At 37.6% G+C, this 23,271-nt stretch overlaps 2 protein-coding genes across 2 annotated transcripts in view; both read left to right on the top strand.

Annotated features, from left to right (window-relative positions):
• Nucleotides 1-12,424: 12,424 nt before the first annotated feature.
• LOC105506079 lies at nt 12,425-15,981 on the top strand. Its single transcript, XM_011934103.1, has one exon. The coding sequence runs from the start codon at nt 12,576-12,578 to the stop codon at nt 13,521-13,523; it is 948 nt and encodes a 315-aa protein (XP_011789493.1). The 5' UTR covers nt 12,425-12,575; the 3' UTR covers nt 13,524-15,981.
• CCDC91 (coiled-coil domain containing 91) overlaps nt 12,853-23,271 on the top strand; it is a 395,593-nt gene continuing 385,174 nt past the window's right edge. Inside the window, exon 1 of the mRNA XM_011934104.1 lies at nt 12,853-13,019. The gene's annotated coding sequence lies outside the window, so the exon portion shown is untranslated. The remainder of the gene's footprint in view (nt 13,020-23,271) is intronic.

Below are 23,271 nucleotides of genomic sequence, written 5' to 3'. Positions count from 1 at the left end.
GGAGGAACCTGTAATCTCCATGTGTTGAGGGAGACAGGTGATTGGATCATGGGGGCAGTTTCCCCCATGCTGTTCTCATGAGATCTGACGGTTTTGTAAGGTAGTTTTCCCTGCTCTTGCTCTTTCTCTCTCCTGCTTCCTGTCAAGAAGGTGCCTGCTTCCCCTTCTGCCATAATTGTAAATTTCCTGAGGCCTCTCCAGCTGTGCAGAACTATGAGTCAATTAAACCTCTTTCCTTTATAAATTACCCAGTCTTAGGGAAGTTCTTTACAGCAGCATGAAAACGGACTAATACCCTTGGGTAATGCGAACCAGCTGGACATTTAGTTGACACTGATACTAGGGGAACCACCACATCATCAGGGCCTTAATTTATAGTTGGAGCATGTGAAGGCAAGTTTTAAAAATGGAATTCTGTCCAGGTTCAGCTTATATTGGGCCCACTGGTTGCAACAAGGACCACCTGACTTATAAAGCTTAAAATGTTAACTATCTCTTCCTGTACATAAGAAGTTTGCTAACCCCAGATCTAAAGGACACAGAAATGGTCATACCCATCCCCTGGATTCACTCGTCTTCCTTCTGAAAAAATAGGATGGATCCTGAAGAATGACTATAGACTTCCTCAAGCTCAACCAGGTAGTACTAGCCCTCCTGACAGTTATTATGCCAGATGTGATATCTTTATTAGAGTGAATCAACATGGCCTTAGGAACATGGCATGTGGTCTTCGGTTTGGTGAATGCATTCTTTTCCATCCCACTCAGATTACAGGATCAAATATCGTTCAATATGCATTCACATGGAAAGAATAAATATACATTAACAAGGCAGTAGCAGCCGTGAAGTAGAGGAAGGACAGCGAAAGCATTTAAGGAACTGCATATGTAAAGAACCAGTGGTTATTCCCCTCTACATATCATCCTACTCCTCATTATAATAAAATCCCTGAGTTTTAGCAGGCCACAAAGGTTCCCAGACAAAGAGCGCAGTTCGAAACTTACCCTGTAGCTACGTATGGCTATGTGGCCAAGTTCTAGCCAGTGAGATGTGAGAGTAAAATGTTTACCTTCTGTGCCCTGCTCTAATAAAGAAGAAGTATGTCTTTTACTTCCCCCTTTCCCTTTTCCTGCTAGTTAGAATGCAGACATAATGACAGAAATTAGAGCACATATATTAGACCGTGGGAAGGACACATATGTTGAAAATGGGAGAACAAGATGTAAGGAAGTCAAGTAGTGTCTCCTTACATGGAGCCACTATATCCGCCCTGGATTGCCTAGGCTTATGCTTTTATGTGAGATTAAAAATAAGAACTTATCTTGTTTAAGTCACAATTATTTTGGAGTCTTTGTTAAAGGAGCTGAAACTAATGTTCTAACTAATGCAAGTGCTTGCAGAAACAACTGAGCAAGGAGGTTGGATAGGTTGTGTGGAGGACAGATGATAACTTTGTTTTGGAACACAAGAGTTCTAATTTCTTGTGGGACATCTATGTACATATCTAGTAGGCAGCTATAAAATCTAGTCTTAACTGAAATCTATCCTTAGCTATTCTTAGATAATTCTGGACTGAATAATTAGAAAAAAATACCAAACTTTCATTGGATCATCAAATGTGGATATGGTAAATGGGTTTTGGGTGGGTATGTAGAATACATTAATGTAGATTGAGAAACAAGTTTATGTAGAAGATACATGTGTATTCCAGAATTATTTACATTAAGGTGATATCATTTGTGATGAATAGAAAAGATTACCGGAGAATGCCTAAATCCAAGTGAGAAGAGAACAAAGGATACAAACGTGCAGCATAGCTACAATGAAGAAGGTGAAAGGAGACTGTGAACTGCATAAAGAATAGTCTTAAAAGTCAGAAAATCAGGACAGAATAATTTTGTTGAAGTTAATACAACAGTAAATTTCTATAGACAGTGACTTGCTCTCTCAAATGCATGTGTATTTTAGTAAATAAATATAATTATGAGTTAAATATATCCCATAGCTATATGTCGTGATTATAAAGCATATTCATGTCACTACAGATGATTAACAATGGATATTTATGTTATTATTATAAATTTAGGGTAATGTTGCCTATGCAAGAGGTAATCATATAGTGATTAAAAATTGATAACATTTTCTTAGAAAGCAAAGAACATGGTGTTATTCATATTATTTTAATAGGATTCTTATAATCCATATTTTACTCAGGAGCTTAATTATCAAATATTTCCATAAGAGATTAACTTGTGGGTATCTTACAAATGTAATTGTACTAAAAATATGACTTCATTAAACTCAAAGCTAATTTTATTGCTACTTAATCTTTAGTGAAGGCATTATCAACATTTGTTAAATTGTATAACTTTGGTAGAAAATTATTAGGCAAATTATCTATGACTCTAGGGTTTAAGATACACATCTTAAGCAAACAGTCTAATAAGTGTATGAAACTAATACATAATATGTATAATAGGCAAAACAATGCCTTAGTTCTTCGTGAATTTCCTTTTCCTCTTAAAAACACAGTGGGCTTGTAACTTACTACCAGAGGAAGATTTAGACAACTGCAGACTTAATACACTCTCTGACTTTATGTTCTTATAACTATGTCTTCAAACTTATAAAAATGTTATCAAATAAAAATTTGACTAGTTTTTTATTTATTTGTATTTTAAATTGGAAGCCAAATATTCTTGAATTGACAATATAACAAATTTACAGGCAGAGTTAGGCCCCAATAGAGATAATTTTCTTTCAGATGTTTGGGTAATTTTTTCTCAAAGTTAGGTTAAAGTTTGACATAAGAACACAAAGTTCCCTTTTATCATTAGGATCATATGAAATCCCTAACCTAAAGAAAGAGGAAAAAGCAGGAAGACCTTCCACTACTCACTACAACACTTTACTTGTTCTTGTCAAGTTAAAAGAGTGATCAGGCTCTCAAGAGAACGCTGCTTAGGGTGCAACTGTGTTTTTTCAAACTCCACTTTTCAAACTTTAGAGTTTTCTCATGATGTGTAAATTTTGTGGTGCACCAAAAATTTTGAAAAAGTTTAGTTCAAACTCAATTTATCTTAGTCATAGTAGCTCTTGCCTGGCTTTCTGCCCAAAGTATTGCTTGCTACATCTGCAAAAGTGGTGGAGTAACTACTAAGGAAGCAGTATAACAGTTTAATACAGATGTAAAGCCTAGCTTGCTTTTTGATTTTTTAATGTGTATCATAAAAAATAGCATTTAGTTGGAGAAAATATTAACAAACCATGCATTCAACAAAGGTCTAATGTCCAGAATCTATAAGGAACTTAAATCAACAAGCGGAAAACGACCCTGTTAAAAGTGGGCAAATGACATGAACAGACACTTCTGAAAAGAAGACATACATGTGCTCAACTAACATATGAAAAAATACTCAAGATCACTAATCATCAGAGAAATGCAAATCAAACCCAAAATGAGATGCTATCTCACACCATTTAGAAGAGCTACTATTTAAAATAAAAAATAACAGATGTTGGTGAGGCTGCAGAGAAAGGGGAACTCTTATACACTCTTGGCAGAAATGTAAAGTAGTTCAGCCCCTGTTGAAAGCAGTTTGGAGATTTCTCAAAGAACTAAAAATGGAACTACCATTCAATCCAGAAATCCCATTACTGGGTTTATACCCCAAGAAAAATCATTCCACCAAAAGGACGAAGGCACTTGTATGATCATTGCAGCACTATTCACAATAGCAAAGACATGGAATCAATCTAGGAGCCCATCCATGGTGGACTGGATAAAGAAAATGTGGTACATAATCACCATGGAATACTATGCTGCTATAAAAAAGAATGAAATCATATCCTTTGCAGCAACTTGGATGGAGCTAGAGGCCATTATCCTAAGTGAATTAATACAGAAACATAAAACCAAATACTGCATGTTTTCACTTATAAGTGGGAGCTAAACAATGAGTATGCACAAACATAAAGATGGAAACAATAGACGCCAGAGACTACAATAAGAGGGAGGAAGTGGGGGAAGGGTTGAAAAACTATTTATTGGGTATTATGCTTACTGCCTGGGTGATGAGTTCAATCATATCCAAAATCTCATCAATGTGCATTATAGTCTTGTAACAAACCTGCACATGTATCCCTCGAATCCAGAGTAAAGGCTGAATTTTTTTTAAAGTAAAATTTGGCAGCCAGAGGTATATTGTTTAATAAGTGATTAAAAATTATGTGAATATTTAGGTGTTTAAATTAATCCAGAATATAAAAAAATTCCGGCATAAATTTTTAGTTTTAGAAAGTTTAATTTCACAAATAAAAGTTATTTGTTTATTTATGTTTTTTAAGTATGTAATGAAGAGTAAAGGAAATAGAGTGGACACATGTACTTTCTATTGATAGTCACTACATTTTTTAGTTATTTGGAGATAATAGTTGAAGGCAATTTACCATATAAATTAATTTTATGAAATTATTGTAATGATTACACAGATGAAATCACGGCTTCTCTTCTCTTTCTGGCTTGGGCTTTCTTTTCTGTATTAGGCTCTGAGATACTTGAAGCAATTTAATGGAGTGATTCTTCCCCAGTTGTGAGTTCAGCTAAACCAGGCAAGCCAATATGGTGACCAGTGACAATTTCCAAAGGAGTGAGAAGTTAGGGATCATGTGTCTCCTAGGTAATGGAGATTTCATAAATGGGTTATGTGCAGTACTGAATCCAAAGGAGACCTGATTAGAGAAAGGGCCAGAAAAGTGTTATTTAAAACTTTCACAGCTTACTCTTTAAATACTTTGTATATACACAATGTTACAAATAAATATTTGAAATACTTTTCTATTAGTTTAATGTGGGAAGCTGAGTGGCGCACAAATCTGAGAGAACTGCACTTTGGAAGAGTAGCTCATATTCAACCTTACTCTGGCATGAGCATGGACACAGAATAAAGTGGTTATGGCTCATTTCCATTTTTATAAAAAGACAATTCATTTTCTAACATTTAATAAGAGGTTAGAAATACAGAATCTTTCTACCAGTTAAAACATTTGGGATTGCAAGTAACAGATACCCTGATTCAAACTAGGTTAAACAATAGAATGGACTGTTCACATAAATGAAAAGTCCCATGGAGGTGAAGGAAGCTTTAGAATTGATTTGATCAAAATTTCAGCTCCATTTCCCTGCATTATATCAATTTAGTTTTACTGTCTGCATCTGCTTTGTCCTCAGACTGGTTTCCTTTATAGTCACAAATTGGTTGTTAAAAGCAGGAGGGGTTACATGTTTCATCACTTATAGAAAGTTCTTCCTGACGACTATCGAACAATTGTCCTGAGGTTTGTTCTTGTTGGATAATCCCTGAAATAATTTGTATGATTAGGGTAATGCTATGATTGGCCTAGGACAGGGTTGTGCACTCACAATAACTGTGCCAAGGAGGTTGGGGTAACTTTTAGCTTACACCAATCAGGACTCACTCTTGGAAAAGTGATGGGGGTCAATTTCATTGAACACAGCTGAAAGCTACACAATGTGGTAAGGGTAAAATGCATGTTTGAGTAACAAGTACCAGGTCCACTGTAGTATACTCTTGCGCTCCCCAACCATTGTAATTAGCATGTATCTTTCTTTTCTCCACTCCCTCTCTTTCACTCCACAATATGTGATATGGTTTGGCTCTGTGTCCCTACCCAAATCGCATCTCCAATAGTTATACCCATGTGTTGAAGGAGGGACCTGTGATCCCCATGTGTCGAGAGAAGGAAGTGATTAGATTACGGGGGGCTCCCCCATACTGTTATCATGATAGTGAGCGAATTTTCATGAGATCTAATGACTTTATAAGTGTTTGACAGTTCCTCCTTCACATGCTCATGCTCTCTCTCTCTCACCTGCCACCATGTAAGATGTGCGTGCTTCTCCTTCTGCCATGATTGTAAGTTTCTTAAGGCCTTCCCAGCCAGGTAAAACCGTGAGTCAATTAACCTCTTTCCTTTACAAATTACCCAGTGTTGGGAAGTTCTTTACAGCAGTGAGAAATTGGACTAATACAATACGTTAGGCTTACCTGGAGTTACCTTCCTTATGGTGTAGCAACTAATGACAAACATCTTCTCACAATAGATGCAAAAAGCAACGAAAAAGAAAGGTCAACATCACTGCAATAAAAACTCCCAATTAAAAAGGGGACACAGGCTGGGCACGGTGGCTCACGCCTGTAATCCCAGCACTTTGGGAGGCTGAGGCAGGCAGATCACCAGAGCTTGAGAATTCAAGATCAGCCTGACTAACATGGAGAAACACTGTCTCTATGAAAAACACAAAATTAGCTGGGCATGGTGGCACATGCCTGTAATCCCAGCTACTCAGGAGCTGAGGCAGGAGAATTGCTTGAATCCGGGAGGTGGAGATTGTGGTGAGCCGAGATTGCACCATTGCACTCCAGCCTGGGCAACAAGAGTGAAACTCTGTCTCAAAAAACAAAACAAAACAAAACAAAGAAACAGAAAAAAAAGGGGGACACAGTGGTTTCTGATCCCTGTCATATTCGACAGACAGGAATAATTAGAACTGCTGGTTGGCAGTCGTATGTGTTCTTTCAGCAGTTACTGTTTTGCTCTCTGTGTCCTCCACTGCCCAACCTGAGATGGTCATTGGGGAAGATCCTCTTTTTGGGAGGTTGCATCATTTTGCCAGCTCATTTCCTATTAGGTTGAGTTTAGATATTTGAGGATACTCCTAAGATTAAATAGTTACAGGTTATCACAAGCCAGCCTTGAGGTTTATTTAACAATACACTTTCCCTTAAATATTAGGTTTTAGAACTATTTGCTGCTTGTTATTTCTGTAGGCAAGTAACCGTGGCAGAGACCATGTCTAGCCCTAGTTTTTTTTATCTTGGAATTTCTGTTTCCTAGTTATCCTTCATGTTCTGCTGGTCTAAATTTAGTTTAATAGCTTATCTTGATATCTTCATTGGGCATATTTAAAAAATGAACTTGCAGGGTAGAGGGAAAGGCAATAATGTTTTATTCCTTATCTCCATAATGGGCATTATGTCTCTAGTAATCTTCATAATGAATATGATTCTCTCCTTCGTTAAGCAGAACATTAAACTTTTCCACCTTTGACATGCTATGATTACTGAAATTTTAGACATTCAGGTTTGAAATTTGAAGGGTACTATTTCTAAGTGTGTAAGCTACAGGGTTTGCTAGCTTCTTATAACCTTGCTCATGTAAGGTAGGAGCCGTCTCTGAAATATATTATCCAATCTACATATGGTGAGCATCATTGATTCATTAGTGAGAGTCTATTTTTAACTTCCATTACCTTAATTAACAAACCACTAATTTCACCCATTAAAACCTATTTTTAACATTCATTTTTTTGATTAGCAAGGTCTCAGGTAATGACATATAATAATAAGCACTAATGGTGGCTACATTTGGAGTGCAGTTCTCCTAATTACCTATCAACCAAATATTCCTAGAGTATAAATTCTATATTATGGCAACTGACAATCATTAGAGGGTAGGGTAAATCTTGAAACACACATGTACATTTATATCACATTATATACACTAAAGTATTTTAAGGTGAAGTATAATAATAACACATTCAAACTGACTTAATATTCAGTACCAGTAAGGATAAATAGAAAAATCAAACTCTATATTAATTTGACTTAAAAGCTGCCATAACAGAAGAAACCAGTAGATTAAAAGGAAGGAGGCAGAAAAGTGTTTATTTAAAACTTTCACAGTTTACTCTTTATACCCTTCTTCTTATATACAAAGTTATAAATCTTTGCTTATTTGATCAGGGTTCCAGCTTTTTTATTTTCTTGGTTACAAGATGACTGCCCTCAGTAACAAGAACCACATGCTTTCTCATTTATGAAGGGAGAGAAAGGAGCCACATCCCACAATTTTGGGGCTAAAGTCCTGTAATTGGTGCTGATTTGCTCAACCCTGAACAACTTCTTGTGGCCAGGGGAACAATGTAGGTTGGGATTGGGTTATCTTAACTGGACTATGGCGATAAAGGTGAGGTTAATTTCACCTAAATTTTTTAGGAGTACTCTGCACAATGTGGGAAGAGTGGAATAAATGTTGGGATGGCAACGACAGTGTTCATTACTATCACTTTCAAAGCATATAAATATGTAACAACTATATTGTTAGTTGCAGTTAAACTAGATCTAAGAATATGTAATTGTGTCTGACATCATTTTTTATGTTTGATTCTTGATAAGTTTTAAGTCCTCACCTGTTCCCTTTTGTACCATATCTGGATCTCAGCAACTTGGTAAGAAAGCTTGCCCAGATCCAGATATGGTACAAAATAGGAGTTTCCTATTTTGGTGCTGGTGGAAAAGTCAAGCCATACAGTCCCTGCCCTGTGTGGGCTTTTTCACCCAAGCTCCATGTCCTAGCCATGAAAAAAATCCCAACAGCTTTTTCTCCTACTCTCTCAAGTCATTTTAAAACTGCTTAGGAAGTCTGCTGTACTCTTCCTAGAAAGCCTCATTATGTAAGTAATAAACCTTTTTATACCCTGTTGGTGCATATGTGGTATGCTAAGTCTTGAAATATGATCCAAACTTTGGGTGAGGGTTCATCTCATTTCTGTGGGTGACTGCAACAGCACATAAACTTCAAGGATAGTCAGTTTAAATTCCTGCAACCTACCTGCTGTGGTCTGAATGTTTTTGTGCCCCCCCAATTTATATGTTAAACTTAATCACCAATGAGATAGCATTAGGAGGTGGGGCCTTTGGGAGGTGATTAAGTCATGAGGACAGATGCCTCATGACTAGGATTAGTGCCCTTATAAAAGAGGCTCCAGCGAGCCACCCCGTCTCTTCCACCACATGAGGACACAGCTAGAAGGCACAATCTATGACCCAGAAAGAGCCCCACTAGACATCCAATCTGCTGGTGTCTTAATCTCAGACTTCTTAGACTCCAGACCTGGGAGAAATAAATTTGCATTCCTAAGTTACCCAGTATTTTTTTTTTATAGCAGCCTCAACAAACTAAGATACCATCATTGTAGTGTTTCATTATTCTTATCACCAAGTACCCAATCTTCCTCTTGATGATTAGAGTCAGAAACCTGGAATATATCTTCAGTTCTTTCTTCTTCTTCTTTTAGACAGGGTCTTGCTCTGTCATCCAGCTGGAGTGCAGTGGCACAATCATGGCTCACTGCAGCCTCAACCTCCCAGGCTCAAGTGATCCTCCTACCTTGCTGGGATTACAGGTATAAGCCACCATGCCTGGCTTCTTTCCTCTTTTTTTGTTGCCCATGTGCCTTTACAATCCTTTCTGCCAATTTCATGGCTAACATCTTGGCTCAGGCAGTCATTAATTCCTCATTTTATTTTATGTCTTCTAACTGGTTTATTTGTTTTTCTAGTCTTGGCCCCATCTTTCCTACCCAATAATCCTTCCTCTACACTGCTGCTGAAGTAATTCTTCTCCAACCTTGCTTAACTAATCCAGCAATTTCCCACTACCTTCAGGATACAGTTCAAACTCCTTAACACGGTTTACAAAACTCCTCATCATCTTGCCGTCTACATTTCCCATTTCTCCTGCTGCATACCTACATACCACAATGTTTGCTTCTATGGTATGCTTACTTGCAAAATATACTTACCTCCACAGTTCATAGACAAGGAAATATATACAAAGGTATATGTTCCTTTTTCTGGAGCATACTCACGTCTTTCATTAGCTTGGTCGATTCCAACGTATTCTTCAAGACTAATCTTGAGCTTTGATACCTTCTATGAGAAGTACTTCCTGTTTAACCTAGGCTGAGTGAGGTGTTTTCTCCACATTTTAGCAATAAACTTTATTTCAGTGTTTATTATCACTGTAATATCTGATTTTATTGTATATTCTTCTACATGTGATTCTCTTAAGGCCAGGCACCATATTTTTCATCTCAGAAGGTCACAAACTTTTAGGAAAATGGGCTTGCAGATACATGTACAACAAACAATAATAATTCAAGATGGCTCATGGAAAAAGTATTCTGAAAAGTAAGAGAGACATATGTTCTAGAAGAGACAAGAAAAGGCACAATAGAGAAATTAGAGCCCTCATACATTGCTGGTGAGAAAGTAAAATGGTACAGCCACTTTGGAAAACAGTCTGGTAGTTCCACAAGGGGTTAAACATAGAGTTACCATGTGACCCCACAATTCCACTCTTAAGTATATATCCAAGAGAAATGAGAACATATGTTGACATGAAAACTTGTACATGAATGTCAACAGAAGCATTATTCATAATATTCAAAAAGTAGAAACAACCCAACCGATGAAGGGATAAATTAACTTTGAAAACACGCTAAGTGAAAGAAGCCAGTCACAAAAGACCACACATTGCATGATTCCATTTATATGAAATGTTCAGGACAGACAAATGCATACAGACAGAAAGTGGATTACTAGTTGCCAGGGCTGGGGAGAGCAGGGAGAAGCCTGGGAGAAGTTGGGGCCAAAAGGTATGAGGTTTCTTTTTGGGGTTGTGAAAATACTCTAAAATTGATTGTGGTAAAGCATGCACAACTCTGTGAATATACTAAAATCACTGAATTGTATAGTTTATAAGGAAAAAGAGATTACTCTGGGGAAGGGAGAAAGATTTCCTGGAGTTGGTAGGATTTGAATTCACTGATAAACAAGTGATATAAAAAGCAAAGTGATGTGCTGTAGTGAATAAACAAGTCCTGTTGGGCAGATCTGGCTTTAAATCTACTTGGTCAATTTACACTTCCTAAATCTGTAACCTCATCTAAAGTGTAAATATATTAATATACCTACTTTGTAAAATTATTGTGGTAAGTTATATAAGGGATTTAAAATATTTAGTCTAATGCCAGGTACATAGCAAATATTAGTAAGAAATATTAGTTACTCAATATTATAAATCTGTTTAGTATTGAATGGGACACAGTGAACATGTAGATACATCAATGGGAAGGAACTCTCAGAAACTTATCTGGTTTCCAGCATAAAGAGATATGAGAGACAAAATAATATAAATGTAACTTTATTAAGTTTAAGAAATATTTATTGAATACCTTTTTCCTAACTACTAGACACTTTGCTAGACTGCTGGATATACAAAGACAAATGAGAAGTGAGTAGATTGCTGGATATACAAGTGAGAAGTGGTCCTTTACTTGGTAGTCTAGCAGACAGATAAACAAATGTGCGTAAGAAAGCATTATATTTCTTTCTTTCTTTTTTTTTTTTGAGACGGAGTCTGGCTCTGTCTCCCAGGCTAGAGTGCAGTGGCCGGATCTCAGCTCACTGCAAGCTCCGCCTTCCGGGTTCACACCATTCTCCTGCCTCAGCCTCCGGAGTAGCTGGGACTACAGGCGCCCGCCACCTCGCCCGGCTAGTTTTTTGTATTCTTAGTAGAGACGGGGTTTCACCGTGTTAGCCAGGATGGTCTCGATCTCCTGACCTCATGATCCGCCCGTCTCGGCCTCCCAAAGTGCTGGGATTACAGGCTTGAGCCACCGCGCCCGGCCTATATTTCTTATAATAGAAATGTTTTTTGTATGCACAAAGACGGGGGTGGGCTGGAAAAATAATGTAGTCAAGGTGACTTGCTCAATACTGAAACTGCTCATTAACTACTTAGGCCAGCACTTACGGCACACTTCTTAGGATGCCTTGCTAATATTTTCCGCTTCCAGTGCAGAACAGAGACTACAGGTTTAAGCCAATTTTATTCAACAGCTGAGAAACCCCGTGTCCAAGCATTAAAGAATACTTGTTATACAAGGAATGCGAATATTCCAGAAATGTATGCTCAAAGTCCCTAGGTTATTGTCTTTGTTTCTCACTAGACTGTAAGCTCCTTGAAGACAAATATCTTTAATGTTACCTTGTTCACTCTTGAGTTGTCAACACTTGGCCCAGGACTAGGTGTGTGGTATACAATCAATCAAAAACTGTTCAATGAATTTTTTCAAATTCCTCCCATGACAAAAACGGAAGAAACATTCACGAGTGGACTGCTAGTTGATTGTTTCTCTCATCACTATTTACAGTCTGAAACGGACAAAGACATCTATATAATTATTCCTTCCTTTAAATAAATAATCTGTGAATTATGCTATTCTTTTCCTATTGCTTCAGGAGAAGCTATTAGGTAGAAAGCTTTTAAGAAAGGCTTTGCAAGAAAACTCTTCAACAGAGACGGCACGTATGAATTGCTGTGATCTGGGGTTGAAGATAAGAACAAAAGTAACTCTAGCGCATAATTCTTTGACCGAAGGCATCTTACTGGTCACTGGTCGGCGGAGGCGCTCATCCTACTTGCATCCGGTGCTTGCGAGTTCAGGATAGGCAAAGGTGAGAGGTAGCATCTAGTCAACATCCATTTCTTGAGCACTTACTACATGTCACTCACTTTGCTTAGTCCCCGTTTTTACTCTACTCTGCTTGGAAGTGGTGAAGAGATTCGGCGGGATCTTCTTAGGACCTATCCTACAAAGTTCCGGATGGAACTCATTTTGATTCGGGGGACGGTTTATTTGAGAGATGAGGTGGAGAAACAAGGCCTGCTACTCAAGAGGAATAAGAAAGTGTAACGAACAGGAGGTAGACTGGGAAGGAGCAAGGCAAAGTCACCCCTTTTCAGAGGGCAACTCTCCTAAGACCATGCTCAAGCTGGGGTGGCAGGGCTCTGAACGTGGGGCACCGACCCGGGTCTCAGCCTGGGGCCACGTGACGCGCGTGTTTACGTTGAGTGACGGGCGCTGGGTTGGGCGGGCCTTGCCGGAAATCAACTTCCGGGGGCAGAGGTGTTCGAAGCCGGGTGGTGCGTGGGCTACTTCAACCTGTGTGACTGGGCCGCGGTCTCACCTCAAGGGCCTGGGGCCGTGCCTCGGGTGTACGCGTAGGGTCTGTGTGCTGGGGGTGACTCACAGGGCAGCGTGGGTGAGCGGCGCAGCGGCGGCAGCGGAGAGCGAGAGAGGGGAGCAGGTAAGTGAACATTCGCCTTCCGGGGCCTGGGTCTTGGGGTCGGGGCCGCGCGAGGCGGGCGGAGAGCGCCCCACCCGGAGGAGGAGCGCGGCCGAATTTTCGCGGCCTGCAGCCCGCCTGCTGCGGCCTCGCCCTGGGCGGTCGCAGCGACCGGGAGTCAGGGGGCGTGACCAACCTCCCACAGGAACGGAGCCAGCTCCCGGGGCTGGGAGTGCCCACTCGTTCCTGCGCTCGCCGGTAGGTACCGGTACCTGCACGTCCGAGAATCGAGTGTTTTCGAAGGTCTACGCCCACGGACACGTGATTATTGTGTCACCGAAGCGCCTATCGAACGGAGACCTTGATTCTTGCTTAGATTTCACAGAACGCGACTGGTTTCTGTATCCCCTTTTACTTTGCCAAGTACACCCGGGTAAAAGCTCTACAGCGTCCGCCAGCCACATTTCCTTAAGAGTTTCTTGGGCCACATGTTGCAATAAAAGGGGCATTTCAGGGTCAAGCTAGGAGCCAGTAACTTTGCCAAGTGGTGAGGTATCCTTTATCCCCGTTAGCGCGCCTCCCTTTCACAACAATAAAGATATTTCCTCCATCTGCGCGTGTCGCCAGCTGCAGAGGAAAGCTTGGGACATGAAACCTATTTTTGGCTTCACTTTAAGGAGTGGAACCCTATTAAAAGCTGCGCTGAGTGTTTTTTTGGTAGGATGATGTTGCTGCTGCTACTCTCACTTGCTTCCCTGATGAGAGTTGGGGCAGAGCTTGATTTCCTGGAGGGTGAAGTCTTGGTCACAATTTTAGGTGACTCAGCGGCCCCTTCCGAATTCTGACTCTTTCCTTCCCTCCCCTCTCAGCTATGCGGATACTGTTGCCACCTTTCTCTGCAAATGTTAATCCGGATGGGAGTTGGATGATGGTTTTTGGAAGCAGTTTGCATATTGCGTGGTGGAGTTATTGGAGTGGGCTGACATTTGACTTCACAATTTAAGGCAAAACCCCCTCACAATATTTAGTTGGGTGGGGTGACAGGGACTGACAACAAATTCGCTGTTGTGTTCTCTGCTGTCGGAGAGTTCTACACTTCACAATCACCTGATTGCCCTCTGCTACAATTTCGGTTGTGTTGAGGGGATTGTTTATACTGTCTGTACCTGTTAGGTAAATGTAATAAGGGGCATGCCAGGCAGAGTGCACCTGCGTGGTGCTGGCTAACCAGTAAACTGTGTGGTAGAGAATTGCCTTGGTTACGAAGTTTGGTATCCTCCAGGCTGCCTAGGAGGGTGTTCTGTGGGCTGGGAAATCTTATGAACTGGTTTCTTAGCAACAGTATAAGCCCAATGGAATAAACATAAAGAAAACAAAGTCATGAAAGTTACAACTTACCTCTTTTATTAAATGGAAAAATGTAGCTTCTTCTTGGAGTGATCCACTCAAAACTTCTGAGACATTTTTGTTTATTTTGATCATCTTAGTACTTAATAACAGACAAAAGAAACTGCAGAAAATCATCCCAGAGGGACATCACTTTGTTTTTGGGTGGCATTAAAAAAGAGAAAAAAGACGTTTAACAATGAGCTTGTCTGAAGCTTAAATGGACAAATAGGAATTTTGTGTGATAGGCATTTTATGTTGTACTCTTATCTATAAATGTGTAAGATGTATGCATTAGATATGATTGTTATGAATGAAGATAGTAGAAGACGGGGTGGGAGTGGAGTGGGGTGGATGAGTGGATAAGACTGGTTCCATTAAGTAAAATGGAAGGGGAATGTTTTAGCTAAGTTGTTCCCAAACTCTGGGTCATAATTACGGCACTCCTTTATCAACCTGTTCCTTGTGTTTTTTAATCTTCCTTGAAAGTTTATCAAATGTTCTTATTTTCTGTCCAAACAATGAGCACTTAATTGAAAAAGGCATCTCTCTTTAGATTAACTCTTTGTGTTTATGTATATCTGTTTCTTATTTACTAATAATAAATAAATATTTTAGATTTCCAGTATTTTAAGAATTTTTGGTCTCCTGACTGTTTCTCCCTGCCCTATTCCCATACCCAGTAAGTTTGGTTTAGCTCATTTAAATTGATCCTTATTTTTAAAAAGGGCGTGTGTGGCTTTTTTTTTTTTTAAATTAAGGTTTGTTGAGGTATGATTTATAAGTAAAAAATAATTTTTATTATATTGCTGTATAAAGTCTGACAAATGCATATGGTAATGGAACCACTGCCACATTCCAAACAAATAACATTCCCATCATTCTAGAAAGTTTCCTCCCCTCACTCATAGGTCCTAGCAACCACTGATCTGTTCTCTGTCCCTATGTATAGCTTTGTCTCTTCTAGTATGTTATGTAAATGGAATCATACAGTATGTAGCCTTTTGTTTCAGGTTTCTTTCACTTAATGCTTTGATTCATCCATGTTGATGCATGTTTGTTGATGCTTGGTTGTTTTTTACAGCTGAGTAGTATTTCATTGTGTGAATATATCATAATATGTTTATTTGCCATTTGATGAACAATTTTTGGCATTCAGGAATGAAGCTACTATAAACATTCATGTGCTGTTCTTTGTACATTAAGGTACAGGTCTTTGTGTAGACATACGTTTTCATTTCTTTTGGTTAAATATCTAGGAATGGAATTCTTGGGCCATGTGCAAGTGCAGGTTTAACCTTATAAGAAGTTACTGGCTGCGCCCGGTGGCTCAGACCTGTAATCCCAGCACTTTGGGAGGCCTAGGTGGGCGGATTATGAGGTCAGGAGATCGAGACCATCCTGGTCAACATGGTGAAACCCCGTCTCTACTAAAAATACAAAATTAGGCAGGTGTGGTTGCGTGTGCCTATAATCGCAGCGACTCAGGATGCTGAGGCAGGAGAATTGCTTGAATCAGGGAGTCAGAGGTTACAGTGAGCCGAGATCATGCCACTGCACTCCAGCCTGGTGACAGAGTGAAACTCTGTCTCAAAAAGAAAGAAAGAAATTAGCAAACTGTTTTCCAAGGTAACTGTTTCATTTTGCATTCCCACAGCTGACGTTTGATGTTCCAGTTGCTCCACATTCTGGTCAGCACTTGTCATTTTATTTTTAATATTAGCTGTTCTAATATGCATTTAGTGAAAACTCATTTATGTTTTAATATGAATTTTTCTTCTAACATATTGAGCATCTTTTCCTGTGCTATTTTTTGCCATCTGTTTATCTTCTTTGAATGTTTGCTGAAATCTTTTGTTCATTTTTAATAGGGTTCATTATTGGTTTGCAAGTGTTTTATACAGTCTGGATACAAATTCATTATCATATTTATGTTCACAGTGTTTCCTTTGAGTCTGAGTCTGTAGTTTGTCCTTTCATTTTCTTAACAGTATCTTTCAAAGAGCAGAAGTTTTAAATTTTGATGAAGTACAGTTTATCAGTTTTTTTCTCTTATGATTTGTGCTTTTTGTCATGAGAAATTTTGCCTAATCCAAGGTTGCAAAGATTTTTTTCTTATGTTTTCTTCCAGAACTTTTATAGCTTTAGATTTTAGATTTAGGTCTGTGACCAATTTCTTGTTAATTTTTGCATGTAGTGTGAGGTAGAGATCAAGACTCTCTCTGTGTGTGTGTGTGTGTGTGTGTGTGTGTGTGTGTGTGTGTGTGTATGTGTGTATGAATGCCCCAGTCTTGCAGCACCATCTGTTGAAAAGACTATTCTTACTCTTTTCTTTGTTAAATTCCCTTGGCTTGCCTTGCCAAAAATCAGTTGACTATGTTTGTGTGAATTGCTTTGTGGACTCTATTTTGTTCCATTGTTTTGTGTGTCTCTTTGGCCAAAACCTCAGTCCTTTTTATGGTAGCGTTATATTGTACCTTGAAGTCAAAAAGCCTGAGTCCTCCAACTTTGTTGTTATTTTTCAAAAATTTTTGAGTATTCGAGTTCTTTTTCTTTCCATGTACATTTTAGAATCTCTTTATTTCTATATAAAAGCATTGTGGAAATTTTAGTAGGATTGCATTGAAGTTATAGATCTATTTGGGGAGAGTTGACATCTTAAAAATGTTTTTTAATCCGTTAATAAAATACCTTTCCTGCCCCAGTGCTGTGGCTCATACTTGTAATCCCAACACTTTGGGAGGTCAAGGTGGGAGGATCGCTTGAGTCCAGGAGTTCAAGAGCAGCCTGGGCAACAGAGCAAAACCCCATCTCTACAAAAATCAGAAAAATTAACTGGATGTGTTGCCATGCACCTGTAGTCCCAGCTACTTGGAAGGCTGAGGTGGGAGGATTGATTGAGTCTGGGAGATTGAGGCTGCAGTGAGATGTGATCATGCCACTGCACTCTACCCTCTGCAACAGAGTGAGAGCCTCTTTCAAGAGAGAAAACAATGAAACAACCTTTCTACATTTATTTGGTCTTTGACTTCTCTGTTTTTAAGTTTTAGCGTAAAAATGTTTCACATATTTTGTTACGTTTGTATCTCAATGTTTTACATTATTTGGTGCTGTTGTAAATGGTAACCTTTAAAAATTTTTAAATTTCCAATTATTTATGTATGTGAATCAGTATTTTAATATTGATCTTGAATTTTTGAATTTTACAACCTTGTTAAACTCACAAATTAGTTCTAGTAGCTTTCGTAGCTACTGCTGTCTGCTAGTAGAGACAGCTTTAGTTCACGTTTTCTCATTTGTTTGCATTTTATTTTGTTTTCTTGTCTCTCTGCACTGGCTAGAATCTCTACTAATATTAACTAGAACAAGTCAGATCAGCGCAGATATCCTTGCATTGCTCTTCGTCATAGTAGAGAAGGTATGTAGTCTTTTACCATTGAGTAGTTAGCTGTAAGTTTTTTGTGGATATCATTTTGACCCAGCTGAGGAAGTTTTTAACTCCTGCTTAGAGCTTTAAAGTTTAATCATAAATGGATGTTGTATTGCTTTTTTTGATTGTGAACATGATAGTTGATTATAGTAGAAAGTTGGAAATGAAGGAAGACTATTAAAAAAGTTACCCCATTTTCAGTAATCTGAGGTAACTGCTGCAAACATTGTGGTAGCTTTTGTTTCAGTCTTTTCTTTTGCAAACATATTTCAAAGACGAAATTGTTAATATTGTTTTATATTTTGCCCTTTTCACTCCGAATCACATTGTGAGTACATCGTGAATTATTTTGAGAACTTGATTTGTAATGGTTGTGGGTTATTGTGTTATATGGATATGCCTGTCATTTAATGATTTTCTTTTTGTTAAATAGTAAAATTCTATTTCAGTTTTCCCTGTTGAAATTAACATTAAATATTTGTGCTTAACTCTGATAATTTTTCAAAGTAATTTATAAAAGTATGATTATCACTCAAAGTATATATATATATTTTCAGGTTCTTACTGTCCACTGCCTCTGTTTAGTGTTCTTGAAATTTGTTCTTTAGGCTATTGTAAGAAATTTGGAGTCAGTATCATTAGCTTTTTGGGCATCACTTTAAGGTAGAATCTTTGAGTTTCAGAAACAGTTCCTTAGAGATTGGTCTAGTTCAAACCATTTTTTAAGAGGTTTAGAGTCTGTGAGCATTAAATGACTTTTCTGCCTGTACTATTTGGTTTCTACTGATCTACACAGAATTCCTGATGAACTATGTATAATGGAATATATCACCTGTGCTCTTCTTTTGATTAAGAATTATGGAAATCTTTGTGTCTAGCATCATGTAAAACCCTTTATGTATGTCGTTTTATTGAATTCCAACTGCTACTTTTTGGTAGTAACATTTTTTCCATTTCATAGACAAAGGAAACTGAGTCTCCAAGTGAGCAAACTTACCTAAGTTTGTATTAACAGTAAGTGGTAGAGCTTGAGTTTGCTCACTGTCTTCTTGAATCTCTGCTTTTATTCATAGGCTATACTATGAGTATTATGTTATTTTAGGTATTTTGTATATATTATGTTTGTTTTGAATATATTAATTTTAATGCTAACAATAAATTTACTAAGCAGATTAACAAATTAGCATGAAATGCTATCAATACTTCTGAAATGTTTATCCAAATTTATGTCCTCTTAAATCTATTCTTATTTTCTAAGTGGCACAAAGATTATTGTTAGCTATATGCTATCCAATTTTACTTAAATAATTAGGACTGTATCTACTGTGACTAGTAGAGGATATAACAATTTATTTTGAAATATGAGGAATTTTGTAGTTATAGGTTTAATAAATGGAGATAAAAAGTAATGTTAATTACTTTATAAAATGAGCTCTGTTATAATTCTGGTAAAATAATTTGTTTTCCTTAGAAGGATAGGTACAATTTGGTATTTACTTTTCAACATGGACTATGTGAATGAAATAATGTTTGTGAAGTATGAAATCACTTTTTCCGTGTATTCAGAGAAGGCTGACTTTTCTGTGTCTACCATCTCCTACGTTTTTTATTATGTTCAGACCTGTGGTTAAAGGGTAGGTCTACATAATCATTTTAAAAAGCTGCTTACATTTTATATTATGAGAGTTCAGAACTTCTGCAGTTGTAGTAAAGACAGTGCTGCAGTGTTATGCAAGATCCATTAATTTATGAATACGCTTCACTGACAGATGGGCTTATATGAATATTATTTAAAATCTACATGCTTAGACATCAGTAAAAGATAATGATTAGAAATGAGATTAAGTGTTATTTTAATTATGAATTTTATACAGACAACTTAAAATTAGGTTAGACTTTTTGTTTAGTTTGCCCAAATTGGGCATGAAAAACAAAATAAGCCTGTGAAAGCTGAATGGCATTAAATGGGCCACCCCGAATCAGAAGACAAGTTGAAATGAATACCTATTTTCCATTTTGCTGAATGAGAAGAACGTTTAATAAATGGTGATAGTTTTCATGAGATGTTTAGATATTTTAAGTTTTGTCTCTTGTTGGTTGTGCAGAAGAGATTTATTAATTTCTCTTTTTCTTCAGTCCAGGAATTTATGACTTATGAGTGGAGTGTTGAATCCATTTACAATTAATGTATTTACTAACACTTAAGGTAACCTGTCATTTTGCTATTTTTTCTGTATATCAAGTAATCTTTTGTCATTCCTTAATTACTATGTTATTGCTTTCTCTGCCTTTTTTATATTAAGTATATATTTTCTAATATACCGTTTTAATTTCCTTGATGTTTCTTTTTTTTATTTTTATTTTTTAAGAGACTGAGTCACCTAAGCCGAAGTGTAGTGGCCCCATCATACTCACTGCAGCCTCCAGCTCCTTGGCTCAAGTGATTCTCCTGCCTCAGCCTCCCTAGTAGCTAGGACTACAGGTGTGTGCCAGCATGTCTGGATATTTTTTTTTATTTTTTGTAGAGACAGATTCTCACTCTGTTGCCTGGCTGGTCTTGAACTCCTGGCCGCAAGTGATCCTCTTACCTTGGCCTCCCAAGTGCTGGGAATACAGTTGTGAGCCACTGCACCCAGCCTTGATGTTTCTTTTACTAAATATTTTTTGAGTTATTTTCTTAGTGGTTGCCCTGAGACTTAACAAATAGTACCTTATTTTGTAACAATCTATATGGATTAATATTAACTAAATTTAAGTTTACAAATTTTGTTCCTATATATTCCCTCCCCTTCCTTCATGCTATTATTGCTACGTCTTTCTGCATTAATACAGTGTCCATTAACACTGATTTATAATTCTAGATTTATGCAGCTGTCTTTTAAATCACATAGGAGAAAGGAACCACAACCACACATACATTTATATTCTCTTTTATATTTACCTATGTAATTATCTTTACCAGTTTTCTTAATTTCTTTACGTAGATGCAGGTACTGTCTCTTGTCCTTTCAGTTCAGCCTGAGGGACCCACATTAGTATTTCTCGTAGATAAGATGTGCTAGCATGCATTCTCTTTGGTTTTGTTTATCTGAGAAAGTCATAATTTCTTCATATTCGAAGAATAGTTTTGCTGGAATTAGAATTCTTAGTTGGCAGTGTTTTTCTTTTAGGAATTTGAATGTATCTTTCCACTGCCTCTGGCCTCCATGGTTTTTAATGAGAAATCAGATATGAAATCTTATTGATGATTCTGTATTTGTGATGAGTTGCTTCTCTCTTGTTGCTTTCAGTATTCTCTCTTTATTTTTTGAAAATTTGGTTATGATGTGTTACAGTGTGGATCTCTTGAATTTTATCCTACTTTGAGTTTATTGAGCTTCTTAGATGTATAGATTAATGCTTTTCATCAAATTAGAGAAGTTTCCTCTTATTGTTTCTTCAAATATTCTTTCTGCCCCTTCCTTTTTCTCCTCTTTTTCTGGTACTTTTTTAATGCATATGTTGGTATGCTTGATGGTTTCATATAGGTCTTTGATTCTCTGCTTATTTTTCTTCATTCTTTTTTCATTCCGTTCCTTAGCCTGGATAATCTCAATTGACCTGTCTTCAAGTTCACTGATTTTTGTGCCAGCTCAAATGTGCAGTTGAACTCTTCTAGTGAATTTTTGAATTAAATTATTATACTTTTTAACTCTGCAATGTTTGTTTCTTTTTTTGTAATCTCTGTCTCTTCGTTAATAATCTCTATTTGCTGAGATATTGTTGTACTTCATATACGGTTTTCTTTAGCTATTTGAAACCGTATCTAATAAAATATTTAAAGAAAACTTTTTGGTGTCTTTGTCTGGGCTTAGTGTCCAATGTCTGGGCTTCCTTAGGGACAGTTAACTGCCTTTTTTCTCTCTCTCTATAGATCATCCTTTCTTGTTTCTTGCATGTCTCACAATTTTTTTTTGTTGAAAATTAGATAATTATATAATTTTTAATGTGGTAACTCTGGAAATCAGATTCTCCTCCTCAGGATTTCTTCTTGTTTGCTGCTCTTGTTATTTGTTTGCATAGTGACTTTCCTGAGCTGTTTATGTAAACTTTGTATTCTTTTTCTGTATGGCCACCAGAGTCTCTGCATGGTTAGTACTGGACAGCTAATGATTGGACAGTTATTTTTCTAATGCTTGGAAGCAATGAGTTGATGGTCTCTGTGTGCATGATGGGGCATGCCTTCAATGCTTAGACTGGCAGTTTGTAACTCTGCTTTAGCTTTTAGTTCCCACTTGTACAGAGCTTAAAGTGTAGCAAGAAGTCAAAGCTTAGGTCACCTTTTCAGTTCTTTACTGAGCACTTGCGTGAGCTTGGCCATCTGGAGTTGAAGGAGTGTGTTGGATCTTATCAAAACCCCCTATTGACATTTCATTACCTAGCTTTTACTTTTAAGATTCTTGTCAGCTTGTTGTTTGCCCCAACTGTTACTGACACTTCAGGCAACTTGATGTTAAACAGTTGGCCTTGTTTGCTTTTGACAAATGCCATCTGGGGAAAACGTTATTGGCACTGGGCAAGCTCTGAGTCAGGTCAGATAAAGACAAGTAAAGGAGTGGTGTTTTCCAGGGAACTGCCAGACAGGTCAATAATGACAATTTCTGAGAATGGGGTTTTGGAGGAGCTCCAACCCTATTGTGCCCCTCCTGGTAGCTGCTAGGCTGCCGGATTTTATTGTGATTTTTGAGCCTCCTAGTTTTCAAGGCTCTCATGGTACTGGAGATAGAGGGATGAGATTAAAAATGCCATAAAACTTGTTCTTAATGAAAATCAGCGATTTTTCTGTAGTACATTCTCCCTAGATTGCTGCAAGCCTTTGATTAATTTATAGAGTTCTGAAAAAAGTTGACTTTGACAATTTTTGCCACTATTGTTCCTGCTAAAATTTATGGAGGAAAGGATTTTTAGATTTCCTTAACTCCACTATTACTGCTGATGTCACTGTGTAGTATTTTAATAGCCCAAGTTCTTCTTAATGTCACCTTATCCCAATTATACTTATATTCCACCACTTTGCTTCATCTTTATCAACTATGCTATACAGCTTCATATAAGAGATCATTTGGGGATTATTCTAATTCAGATATGTAAAAACTTCCCATATGTAGCAAATCATTTAACAATATTAGGCATCTGCTTAGTGCTGTGAAAATTCTATAGGATGAAAATTACAGTCTGTTCCTATATTTAGGGAGGTGTCTGCAGTATAGTTAGTATTTTATACATGTAAAAAAAGTTGAATTATTGATTACATGAGTGAAAGAGATCTGATAAGGTAGAAGGTAAGCTACTTTTATTAATAATAAGTAGTATGCTGTAGACATAGAGCATTATTAGCCATTATGTAATTTTGTTCTTAAATAATTTGGGTCAGTTTTAAATAGAGGAAATCTTCAGCTTAGGCTTGTGAATTATGGC

Source organism: Colobus angolensis, unplaced genomic scaffold (genome assembly GCF_000951035.1).
Source record: "Colobus angolensis palliatus isolate OR3802 unplaced genomic scaffold, Cang.pa_1.0 Scaffold131, whole genome shotgun sequence".
NCBI classification, from domain to species: Eukaryota; Metazoa; Chordata; class Mammalia; order Primates; family Cercopithecidae; genus Colobus; species Colobus angolensis.
This window is presented reverse-complemented; position numbering and strand designations above follow the sequence as displayed.

Bases quoted from the DNA above. Each gene is read 5' to 3' on its own strand.
- LOC105506079 (XM_011934103.1), top strand. From the start codon at position 12,576: ATGAGGTGGAGAAACAAGGCCTGCTACTCAAGAGGAATAAGAAAGTGT.